General features: G+C 52.7%; 2 protein-coding genes and 1 non-coding gene across 3 annotated transcripts; 2 read left to right on the top strand and 1 right to left on the bottom strand.

Moving 5' to 3' along the window:
* The first annotated feature begins 4,715 nt into the window (after positions 1-4,715).
* On the top strand, positions 4,716-4,788 carry EI90DRAFT_t36. Its single transcript has one exon. It is a non-coding gene; the product is annotated as a tRNA-Thr (tRNA).
* A 1,091-nt stretch (positions 4,789-5,879) lies between these two features.
* Positions 5,880-6,125, bottom strand: EI90DRAFT_3115802 (uncharacterized protein; the record flags this gene model as incomplete). Its single annotated transcript, XM_039062826.1, has 2 exons — positions 5,880-6,033; positions 6,094-6,125. The coding sequence occupies 2 exons, from the start codon at positions 6,123-6,125 to the stop codon at positions 5,880-5,882; spliced, it is 186 nt and encodes a 61-aa protein (XP_038922619.1).
* Positions 6,126-9,188: 3,063 nt separating this feature from the next.
* Positions 9,189-10,398, top strand: EI90DRAFT_2831196 (uncharacterized protein; the record flags this gene model as incomplete). Its single annotated transcript, XM_039053619.1, has 2 exons — positions 9,189-9,320; positions 10,273-10,398. Coding segments are annotated over 2 exons (258 nt in total), but the record flags the coding sequence as incomplete, so codon positions are not given.
* Positions 10,399-12,803: the final 2,405 nt, after the last annotated feature.

The raw sequence follows: 12,803 nt of genomic DNA, 5'->3' as shown, positions 1-12,803 counted from the left end.
TAACTTGCCCAGAACTTTCCCACAGGTCTGCATGCATGCGGGATTGTGGAATAGTGAGAGGAAAAATAGGGGAACATGGGGGAAGGGTACCTGAGGGTGTGTGGGGTCAGGGGGCTGTGCCCTGACATATCTCCAACAATGTAGTGGGATGTGCCACTCTGTCACATGCTAACGAGACCGCAGGGGTAACAAATTTGATATCAACAACAACAACAACAACAACAACAACAACCTTTCTGGCAAACTACATTCTTCATTCTCTTCCATTTCTGTCACAAACGTCTTTCCTTAGAGGATAGGTCGATCGCTATCCAGGCGACGCTGTTGGATGGAGCTCAGTGTTCCAGGTTGTCCGATGGTGGGTCGGAGACAGGCCAGAGGTGGGGTGGAGCTCCAAGGGTGATGGGGTGTTGAAGGGACTCGGCTTCAGCGACTTGGAATGGAGCGCTGCACCCAGTACGTCCTCGTTGTCCCCAATTTGCCAGGGGAGCTGGCGATGGAGGAACTGAGGCTGCCAGCAGAAGGGGGCCAGAGGCCCCCCCTCACTACTTAATGGTGGAGGCATTAGCAAGGGTCAATCATTCGTCACACAATTCATTGGGTTTATACCAAGGTGTCTCTGGGAGTGCCTGTTACTCAGTTCTTAGGAGCAGCAGATGAGTGGGACACGATAGACGTCCTGGAAGAGGTTTTGGAGGGCTGAAGACTGTTTATATTATAACTGGGGGAACTATTTACTAGAGGGGTACGTGCATACATATAGTGGAAACAATTGGATCCGAAGGTAAACAAAGGTTACCAAGGGGAAGGCAAAGTAAATAGAAAGAAGTCCACAAGACAAATAGCAATAGGCAAAAAGCCCAAATTACATCTGAGGTTTGTGGAGTTAGAGAAATAAAAGCCAACTGAATGGCAAGGTCTGGAAGCATCTATGAACAAGCAGGGAACTACAGAGAAGAGGCATCTGGAAAGGTCCAGAGCCCGGAGGTTGTAGTCCAGAAGATTGGGGTTGTAGAAAATATCATATGATAAAACAATAAGGATTATCGAGACCGGAGGTAAGATAGGAATGAGGAGGTACCAGAGGTGTGGAGGCCAGAGGTAGGAAGGAGGGTGGAATGACAAATTGGGATTCATCAACAATGAGCAAGCCCATCTCCTTTGAACAAGGGGTCTGAGGAGGTGGAGGTATGGTGGTGGAGGTCCGGAGGTGATGCAGACGTAGGTGGGCTGGTGGAGGTCATAGGAGTCGTGTATGGATAGAGCGGGGGAGGCAGAAGATCTGGGATATGACAATTTCATTGATTGTAATACCTTAAATACTGTAAGTGTCATATCCGTGCATACCCGACCCCTACCCGACTTCCGGACCTCCACCCCCTTCACCTCCGGAGTCATACCTTACCGCTGCCATTCCGATACTCACCTCCAGTCCTGGCAACACACCTCCTCTCACCCCCCACGCCACCTCTGCTCCTCCTTCCCTCTCCTCCCCTATCTCCATCCGCTCCGATACTCACCTCGGACCGAACGCCACCCCTCTCGCCACCCTCCTACTACTCCTCCTACTCCACTCCTCCTCCGCCACCCTTCCGCCAAGTTACGACCTTCCACCGCTGTCCCGTACTTCGCACTCGGACACCACTTGTACCTTTGCTCCGAGCCTCTGTCATAGTCCCTACCTCGGACTTTGACTCCACCTCGGTCTTAGTCCATTGCATTGGTGACCTCATACTACGTAAACACCATTGCCAATATCCCTCGGACTTTCAACCCTGCCTCTGTAACCTCCATAAGCTCCGCAACCCCCAAGCTTCGCAGATCACCTTCAGCACTTTCGCCGCTTGTAATGTATCTCTCGCATTTTCCCCTCATCCCTATTTGGACTACTGCTTCTTCCTATTCTAGCCAGTTAGTCATCATCCCCACTTCTCCTCATCCTCCTGCCCCTCTGGGCCTCGCCCTCCTTACCTCCTTTTGGACGTATCACAGGTCCTGCCTTATGACCTTCGGTACCGCTCCGCTTCTTCTACCCTTTGTTCCCATTCGGACGTCTTCGTTCCGATTCGGTACCCTTTGTTCTCCTTGTGCTTTTGCCCCCTCCATTATATATATCGGCGCTTGTACATACTCGTTTTGGTTCAGTCCGAAATCGACCTGAAATGCCCCCTAGAGACTTCCTGCTCACCTACTGTGAAATTAAGGACCAAATGGACAAACAGCAATGGCACAGCGCTCCGCTTGAGTCGCTGAGGCCAAGGTCCCTCCATCCTAAGTCTCCGATTCCACTCCGGAGTCGTCTGTTTCCGCCCGGTTCTCACAGTAAGGTCGGTTGGGGTTCTGACCTGGGTGTCTCCTCAGTCCTCTGGCTGTCGAGATCTAGGTGTCAGGGACGCATCCGGGGTGGAGGGGGCCCAGCTGTAGCGCCCGGCAGAGGGACCCTCTCAGGGGATGAAGTGGGCACGCATACTGACAGGCCCGATCTGGGACTGTAGTCCCTGGCCACTTAGACTGAAGTGGAAAATGTGAGAAGAAGGTTACTTCTTCAGTTCCCACTTCAGGTACATTTATGTACATGCGGCTTGGGTCACATGATGAGTGCCACGTCATCTATGGAGAGAGCCACAGCCATCTGGGTATCCCCGCGGGGGATCCTGAGGGCATCCGCTGCAGGTGCATGTGCTGGGCATAGCGGGAAGTCGTCCAGGGTGTCCAAGCTGGACGGGTCAACAGTACAATGATACAAGGGAAGGTGGTCCGTGTAAATAGAAAGAATAAACAGAAAGGGAGAATGAAATAAAGGAGAAAGAGAAAAGAGGGAAAAGGGAGGAAAGGGAGGAAGGGGAAGAGGGAGGAAGGAGGGAGGAGGAAGGATGGGTAGTGGGGAGCGGGTGAGCAGGTGAGCGGGTGAGGTGGGCCCGGGTGGGCCCGGGTGGAACCGGGTCAGGCAGGTGTGCCCTGACACTAGGCTGTATTGAGCTATGATTTGACAAGCAGGTGAGGGTAAAGAGTGAAGAACCCTTTACCCAAGCCCAAGCTATACATATATAAATACAGTTGTTTTATATTGTATACAATGGAATAAAGATTGAATAAAGAAAAGGAGAAAGGAGATCATCACCCATTCCTTACAAATACATTGGACACATTCTGTTGCTGAAATGCATGCATGCTGTGCAGGTTTGGCAAAGCAAGGCAAGCACTATAGTGAAGGCTTCCATATGGCTCCTAGCGGATCGGATCAGATTGGATCCAGATCAGAATCCTTAGAGGTTTGAAACAAAACTAGAAAGGCTGCTTATGCAGCCATGACCTTGCGTGACTTGCTTGAAGTGATGGAAGTATTGGAAAGGGCGTTGTAACTGGGCAAAAGAGCTGCCCAGGCAAGAGAGTAGGGACCTGGGGGTAGTGTCTGAATCGGGTCAGAAGGAGGGAAAGGTTGGTTGGTGGCGACAGTGCCAATACTGTGCTGTGGTCCGGGTGCTAGACAATCAATCAATAAACCTCACTAAATCTGTACTCACTCCTGGTCCTTCTTGGACAGTCGTCAGGAGGCTTCTTTCAACGTATGGAGGGATCGCTCAACACCACATTCTTTGTAGCACAGAAGAGGGGTCCAACCACTGTAAGTACAATGCAAACTGGGTGTATACATAGAAAAAAAGAGAAATCAGAACAAAAAACAAGGAAATAGGCGATAGATGGTGGCAATGGAAACAGGAAGAATGTTAGCAGCTCGGCTAAAGAACAATAAGGCAAAAGAAGTGGACACAAGGTGACAATGAAATTAATAAATGAACCCATGAAGTCAATATCGACCATCAATCTCGCTTCTCCACCGCATATCCGTCATCCTGACTCCCGTCCCGTCATTCCATCCTCTTCTCCTGATCCGTCGCTGTCCATCAAGCTCAAAATAGTGTGAATTGGTAGAGATTTGGGGAAGATATGGGGAAAATGGTAGATAACCGTGGAATTTGGGGAAGTGGCAATATGAGTCTTGAGAAAGAAGCATGAAAAAAATTGGAAAAAATGTGAAAATGTGCCGTGGGCATTGTGAATGTGTCGGAGGCTTGAGGGTGCTCGTTGGAGCCTCGAAAAACGTGGTTCTGGCCTTGTTTGTGTGGTACTTGCTGTGCCCTCCTACAGTGTTAAATAGAAATATACATGGATCCAACTTTGGGGCTATATAAACCATGGGGTCATGAGGCCCATACTGTTTCTTGTATGTGATTTTAACTCAGTATCTACATATTTGCAGCCCAAGGCTTCCAAGGCCAAATGAAATATGCCGGCATTTAGTGGGAATACCCTCCTGGGTCAGGGGAGCCCCACACATGGCAATAACTGCCAATGCGACAACGGATTCCCCTGCTTTGGGTGCCTGGCTCAAATGGTCAGGCACCCCAATCCGCACCCGGTGAAAGCTACCAAGAATTCCACCAAAGAAAATACAATGATGCGAAGTTGATGAGTGCTGGATGCAGACTCCAAGATTCGACAAGTGTCCTCCAAAAAGCCATGTGACGATTCAATGGTTCTAAGGGGAAAACCAGGCAATCAAGCAAAGTTACGTGATTCAAGTGATCATTTGAGCAATGAAAGCACCTGTGTTGCTGAGTGTTGATATCAACATCAAGTCGAGCACAGCAAGAGTTCAAGCTTAAGAGCGCAGGCCTCTGGGCCTACTGTAAGAAACCACCTCCACCTAATGTGGGCATTTAGTGTAATGGTAACACACTCTTGGTACCTATGCAGGGTTCTGCGGTTCGACTCTCAGAATGTCCATATTTTAGCATTTAGGTTCCCAAGACCATGTGTACAAATTCCAACACCTACCCCAGTCCATGCATTACTCATGCCAAGTCCAGAGCACATGGGGCGAGCCTGGCCCCCCAGCCTCGAGCCCAGCATCATTATCAGTAATATTGAGAATGTGACAAGTCTGGAGTTCATGATCAAGAATGCTGGTCTAACACCTTGCATTAAAGTGAGTTCAGCTGTTACAGGAATGGGTTCCAGGGAACCCAACCTGAGCCGTTCTGCTCACGGACGGAGGTGGCTGTGTAGCCGTTGAGGGGAGAGCAGGAGATCCGAGGCCAGGTGGGCTAATGGTAACTTGGCACTCTGAGGAGCGTACCGGCAGCGGGTATAGTGGGGGCTCCTTGAGGGAGCCACCTAACAGTCGGCTAGCAGTGACTTGGCACTCCTTGAGGGAGTAGCCCAGTGGTTGACTATTGGTTACTTGGCACTCAGGGGAGCGTACCAGTAGCAGGATTTGTTGGGACAGGCAGGTTGGTTGACCAGTGCATGGTAGTGAATGACTGTGGGAATTTGGGCCTGCGGGTACGTGGCCAGGCATCCTGGGGCTGCCTGAGTCACTTCTCCCTCCCAAGAAGGGAGGAAGGGTTGTAGGACCCAGTAGGGTACTACAGGAAGGGTAGGAATGGGAGCTCAACCACCCAGTGGGGGGGTGGGAGCAGGAAGGGTGAGGTCCGGTGTCTGAGCACTCACTGGGCCGTTGAGGTTTTCTCACAGATTGTAAGAATATCGATGTAGACATCGATATGAACCAAGTCAGATGTTACAGAGAAGGCTTACAGTGGCGGCACAATGGTGTGGCAGTTACAATCGTGGTACAAGGTTTTGTGGGTTATGTATTAGATAAGGAAAAAACATTTTTCGGCATCTGCCTTACACATCATATGACTTCTAACTATCTAATATAAAAGTCATAATGGTCAAGGGAAGTCCCTTGAAACTCAACAAATCCCCCAGCCAGCACCAAAACCCGGTGGAAGCTTGGCATGGGGTTTGATGGAGAAGTAAAATGGGGAAGGTCCTGGATCCATCTGCTTGCAACCATGGACCATAAGATTCTAGCCTATATCTATAACATCAGCGGCCAAAAGATCTGACTGCAACATGGAATGGGGTGAGAGATCTTGGAGATATTGGCTGTTGATAAAGCGAGCTGCCCAGTCCAAAGTGATGAGAGGGAAGATGGCTGGAATAACAAGAGGTGATGGCACCCTAAGGTGCCACATGCAATGACTTCAGGCATTCAGAGCAGCTTAGTTGACAATCACGAACCCAAAAGAGCTAAGGGCAATTGCAGAGGGCATTGAGGGTGAAGCTCTGAAGTTTAGAGACCTGGGTGCTGATTGTGCAGTTACCATTGATATGGTTGGAGAGGCAGAGATCATTGGGATCGGTTCAGATCCAGGAAGACCAAGCACCATGCATATTGAGTGTCAGGGCACACCTGCCCGACCCGGCTCCACCTGCCTTCACCCGGTACCCCGCTCACCTCCACCCCTCACCCTTCACCATTGTTTCTCACTTCTTGTTCTTCCTTTGTCCTTCTGTTCTTTTGCTCTCTTGCCCTTTCTTCTATCTTTATCTACATGGACGACATTTCCCCTTATCTATGTATTATCGACCTGCCCACGACATGTGCACAACACACCCAGCCCCAGATGACCCAGACGGCCTCACAGTGCAACCCAGCATGCGCGTGTGCAGCACACATCCTCAGGATCCCCCATGGGGACACCCAGATGACTGTGGCTGTATGCGGGGTGATGTGGCAAACCTCATGTGACCCAAGCCACATGTACATAAAAGTACCTGGGGTGGGAACCAAAGAAGTAACGATTCCCACTTCAGGTAAGTAGCATAGCTTCCTTTTAATAACAACTCATGATTCCCACTTCAGTCTGAGTGGCCAGGGATTGTCATCCCAGACTGGGCCTGTCACTATGCATGCCTGCTCTACACCTCGCGATGGCCTCAGTGCCAGGCATTACACCCAGACCCCCTCGACCCTGGATGCGTCCCTGACAGCAGAAGAAGGTTTTAACCTTATCTCCCCCACCTCCCCTATCTCCCCAGCCATGGTGTCAGAAGAGCAGTATGATGACCTGCCCCACTTCCAGGAGCTCCAAGCTATTGTGGAGAGCCAAGCCCGCAACCACCCCCCACCTGCACCTGCACCAGCACCCGCACCTACGCCCATCCCTATACCCCCACTCGCCCCTAGGCCCAAACCACCAAAGGTCGCTCCCCCCACTCCCTTCTCGGGAGCCAGTGAGGACCTCAACTGTTTTAAGGCCGAGTGCGGGATCTACTTCCATGTCTGTGCTGCCGAGTTCCCCACCGAGCTATCCCAGATCCTCTTTGTCCTCTCCTACATGAAGGGGGGACCCGCAGGGGTGTGGGCGACACAACAGACGATCACCCTGTTAACAGCCAACTCCCCCACCATTACCATGGACGAGTTCAACATGGAACTCAATGCCATGTTCCATGACCCAAACTGGGAGGCCACAGCCTGGCAGAAGTTGGCAGTCATCTGCCAAGGGACTGACTCCATGGATAAGGTTATCCAGGTGTTCGAGATACTGGGACCCACCTCAAGGCTAGGGGATGTTGGGCTGGTCAACCGATTTGAGCAGGCGATTAAGGCTCAGGGAGGGCATATACCACCTCCACCCCATGCCCACCACCTGGGCCGAGTGGAAACACGAAGCCACACTTCTGGACAGCCAGTGGCGACGTTTCCAAGCCACCCAACCATGCGCACCCCTGCCCAGACCCCCACTTCCACCAGCTCGACCCCCACTAACTGCGACCCCATCCCAGATGCGACCTGCACAGACCCCCCTACAACCTGCTTCCACACCTCTGCCCCCCACTCCAGCAGCCCATCCCGCATCAGGGACAGGCCCCCAGCTGATGGATCTCGACAGGTCAAGGACTGACCAGAGGCGGTGCTACAACTGTAACACCCCGGGGCATCTCGCACGAGAGTGCCCACACCCCAGGGTCAGCCGAGTACAACGTCCCTACCCGGAAGACCTAAGGTGTTATGGAAATGGAGATTCCTATGGACCATGCACACAGGTAAGACAATTCCTTCCCTTCACTTTGTTCTTTGCCAAACCCCATGCCAAGCGTTCCCACTGGGTTTTGGTGCTGGCTGGGGGATTTGTTGATTTCCAAGGGACTTCCCTTGGCCATTACAACCTTTGTATTAGATAGACACAAGTCATATGACATGTATGGCAAATGCCAAGATGTTTTATCATTATCAAATACATAACCCACAAACCTTGTACCGCGATTGTAACATCCTCACCATTGTGTCACCACTGTAAACTCAACCTGTAACCCTGGAACCATGTCCACCTCCCTATTCCTCCTCTCCATGACAAAACCGCAACGAGGAGGGCATTCCCATGCCCAACCTCCTGCTGCCCGCTCCCACCAGTCCACCGGGTGGTCGAGTGGTTACTCCCATCCAACCAGAAGTTCCCTATCAGGAACTGTAGCCTATCCCACCTCCTCAGGAGAAGGATACGGTCCAGGCAGCTCCAGGATGCCTGGCCACGCACCTGCAGGTCCCACTTCCCACGGTCACCCAATACCGTGCACTGGCCCACCAGCCCGCTTTCCCCAACAACTCCCGCTACTGGTACGCTCCCATGAGCGCCAAGTCACTGATAGCCACCAACTGGGTGACTCCCTTTGGGAGTCCCAGTATCCCTCACTACCGGTACGCTCCATTGAGCGCCAAGTCACCGCTAGCCAAACACTCCCAGCACACCCGCTACCGGCACGCTCCCAGGAGCGCCAAGTCCCCGTTAGCAGAGAGCTTTTTTCCAGGTGGCTCCCTCAAGGAGCCCACATCATACTCGCTACCGGTATGCTCCCAGGAGCGCCAAGTTACTGTTGGCCGACACACAGGTTGTACTTCCATACACTCATCCTATTCTGCTCTCCCTCCAATGGCTATGCAGCCACCTCCATTAGTGAGCCGAACGGCTCAGGTTGGGTTCCCCGGAACCCATTCCTGTAACATAAGGGCGCTGATGGAAGGGCTGAAGAGACAGCTGACTGAAGGGACAGAGACAGTGGAGGAGGAACCAGAGGTGGAACCTCAGAGGGATTTTCAGGCAGGCGACCAGTGAGGGTTGCATCCCGGCCACCCATAGAAGATAGCTCATGTAAATACCGCAGCGTGCGTAAGCCAACGCCAATGCCAAAATTTCATCGAGTCATTGCGAAGAAAAAGAGGAGAAACGCACCCTCCACCTGTGAGAATGAGAAGACCCCGAGGGCAGTAACGCCCGAAGTAGCAGTCTCCCCCAGCCATTTACGTCCTTTCCAAACAGTCCCCTAGGTCTCTCAACCTCACAGTGAAACTGACTGCCCTAACCTCCCTCACGTCAGTGTCCATATCAGCCCTCCTGGACTCAGGAGCCACCAGGAACTTCATAAGCCCTGAGTTCATCCAGAAGCACAATCTGGAGACAACTGTCAAGAACCCGTTCGGTTATGGAAGAGGGGGTAAATGCGTGAGTCCGAATGCAGGCAGGGCTCAACTAGAGGGGGGTCCAAGGGCTCCGGTAGTGAGCCGAAGCTTCTCAGGGAGCCCAGTTCTGCTGGATGGTACAAGAGGCTCTAAGAAGGACGCGGCCTCAGCGACTCGGAGGGAGCGCTGTGCCTCCATTACGTCTCAGTTAGTCCTTGTATTTCTTATGTCTGAGGTGTCTTGTAGAACAGGGACAGGATTCACTCAGAGGGACTTTGGGTGGCATTTTTAGTCGAGATTAGAACTGAGGAACTACAGGTTCTAATCTACATGTATTTATAAAGGAGGATGGGGAGGACTTTAGTCAAAGCCCGAAATGACAAAACGGGGAAAACACCGAAAGGTACCGAAAGGTTCCGGACGATATCTAAAATGGGGAACCGAGGTGTCGGGCCAAGGAGGGCGGAGTTGGAGGCCGGAAAATGAATGGGGAAGACAAATGGGTAAAGGGGGTTAGCCGACTGAATGGTAGTAAGAAGGTAGTCGTGCTAAGAATGGAAGATGACTAATAAGTGATAGCGTGAAGGAGATCACCGAAAGATGCGGTTAGCTCCGAAAGCGGAGTTGCGTATCCGAAGGATGTTGGGTGACTCCAATAAATGAAGTGGGTGAAGGAATGGTTTAAGGGTATGTCACGGGATGTCGGAGGTCCGTCAGGATATCGGAGCAAATCCGGGGTCTCCGAATGTTCCGACTCGGGACCGGGGTTCCGGGATGGGAGTAGCCAAGGTTCGGTGTGCCGCAACCAGACCGGAGCTGAGACAGTCAGGAGGGAAGGTGACTTGGAGAGTGGGGAGGCATGGTGTAGGGGATGGTGAAGTTGTTAGGAAGGTGTGATGTGGTGGGAGTGCGCGGGGTCGGGATTCCGGGATATGACAACAACCCCCCTCCCCCAGCCCATTCCCGTCCATAATGTCAATGGAACCCCAAACGAGAATGGAGCTATAACCGAGGAGCTAGAAGCCCTCCTGACCTTTGGGTGGCACACAGAGCGGGCATGCTTCGCAGTCGCAAATCTCGGGCGGCAGTCCCTCATCATAGGACACTCCTGGCTGCTGCACCACAACCCAGAGGTGGACTGGGCATGACAGAAGGTCGTCATGTCTCGCTGCCCATCCTCCTGCAGACAGCTGCGAGTACAGGATGACCAGGACCCTATACTGGAGCCTGGGGATGGGATCTATGCTGCGATCATCCCCCCAAGCTGGGGCCATGACCTAAGAGCCACCATGACCCCCTCACAGCGGATGGCCCAGGAGGCTGTCACAACTGAAAAATCCCGGGGCTCCATCAGTGGCAAACCAATGCTGATAGGCGAATCTGCCGACCCGAAACCCATCCTAACCAGCCCCCAACCCCATGTCTGGCCCCCTGCCTTACTGCATGAGACTTGGCCAATAATCAGAACCTAGACCCTGCCGGTATTCCGACCTTACCTCCAGTTCCTGAGCCCTTGGCGCTCCCGGCATTCAGTCATGCCTGCCTTGTCTCCATCTGAACCACACTCATCGCTTCCCGCTATGTGGTCACAGCCATGCCCCGCTTCCATGCATTCCGCACCCTCTGCTCACTCCACACCCTCTGCCCATCTCTGCACCCTCTGGCCACTTCTGGTTGCCCTTGACACCTCTGGTCAGGTCAACACTCCCACTCCCCTCTGTACCTCTGTTGGCCTTCATGCTGTCCTTGTGTGACAGTGCTGGCAGATCAACCTCTGTTCGTGTTAGAACGAGGCGGAAACGGACGACTCCGGAGTGGAATCGGAGACTTAGCGTGGAGGGACCTTGGCCTCAGCGACTCAAGCGGAGCGCTGTGCCATTGCTGTTTGTCCATTTGGTCCTTAATTTCACAGTAGGTGAGCAGGAAGTCTCTTGGGGGCATTTCAGGTCGATTTCGGACTGAAACCAAGACGAGTATGTACAAGCGCCGATATATATAATGGAAGGGGCAAAAGCACAAAGAGAACAAAGGGTGACCGAATCGGAACGAAGACGTCTGAACGGGAACAAAGGGTAGAGGGAGCGGAGCGGTACCGAAGGTCATAGGGCAAGACCTGTGATACGTCCGAAAGGAGGTAGAGAGGGCGAGGCCCAGAGGGGCAGGAGGATGAGGGGAAGTGGGGATGATGACTAACTGGCTAGAATAGAAGGAAGCAGTAGTCCAAATAGGGATGAAGGGAAAATGCGAGAAATACATTACAGGCGGCGAGAGCGCCGAAGGCGGTCTGCGAAGCTCGGGGGTTGCGGAGCTTACGGAGGTTACGGAGGCGGGGTTGGAAGTCTGAGGAATATTGGCAATGGTGTTTACGTAGTATGAGGTCACCAATGCAATGGACTAAGGCCGAGGTGGAGTCAAAGTCCGAGGTAGGGACTATGACGGAGGCTCGGAGTAAGGTACGAGCGGTGTCTGAGTGCGAAGTACGGAACAATGGTAGAAGGTCGTAACTTGGCGGAAGGGTGGTGGAGGAGTAACGGAGGGAGGAGAGAGTGGCGGAAAGGAGAGTAGTCAGGTCCGAAGGTGAGTATCGGAGCGGACGGGGGAAGCGTAGGAGGATAACGGGAGGGTGGAGGTGTTGTGAAGGGGGAGCGGAGTAGTAGGAGGAGGTGTGTTGCCAGGACCGAAGGTGAGTATCGGAACGGCAGCGGTAGGTTATGACTCCGGAGGTGAAGAGGGTGGAGGTCCGGAAGTCGGGTCGGGGTCGGGTATGCACGGATATGACAGTTCGTGGACTTGTGTCGGCACCGCACCGACCCCGCTTATTTGCGGACTTGTATCGGCACCGCGCGCTGACCTCCGCTTTTGTCCTCTGGCCATTTTTGTCACTCAGCAACATAACATTCATTCCTTGCCGAGTGCCTATTATGTTCACCCCAATATTGGCATTTGATCCATGTGCTATTGCACTTTCCCATTCATTCATTTAATCTGTCAATATTGGTATTTGATCCGCTTTAACTTTATTCATTCCTTGCCTCCCATCTCCCAGGTTCTTGTCCTTGGTTTAGTTTGACAAGTCCCCACTCATTTCCGCTTATTTCCGCACCGGACCGACCGGTCCCTCTTTTGATTTCTCTTATCTACTTATACCTTGTAAATACTTTCGGGGACCTCAGTCTAGAGTACCCCCCCTGTCTGGTCTGAGTCTCTCCTTCTGCAAAGGGGGCTTCCCCCCCTCTGAGTCCGTGCTCATGGAGTCCACGCTCCTCCTACAGGTCCGCTCCGCCCACAAGTCTTGTTTGAAGTCCGCTGTGAGTGTCAATCCGTAAATATGGGATCTCCCCCAAACGTCAAGCTCAGGGCACAGCGCTCCACCTGAGTTGCTGAGGCCGCGATCCCACCCTGCTAACCTTGAACAGCGCTTCCGGACGTGCCGCATATTTCCGCCCGCATATCTGCATGCGCGCTCCAACAGACCTCTGCATCACCT

Source organism: Cantharellus anzutake (assembly GCF_015039405.1).
Source record: "Cantharellus anzutake strain C23 chromosome Unknown EI90scaffold_3, whole genome shotgun sequence".
Lineage (NCBI taxonomy): Eukaryota > Fungi > Basidiomycota > Agaricomycetes > Cantharellales > Hydnaceae > Cantharellus > Cantharellus anzutake.
This window is presented reverse-complemented; position numbering and strand designations above follow the sequence as displayed.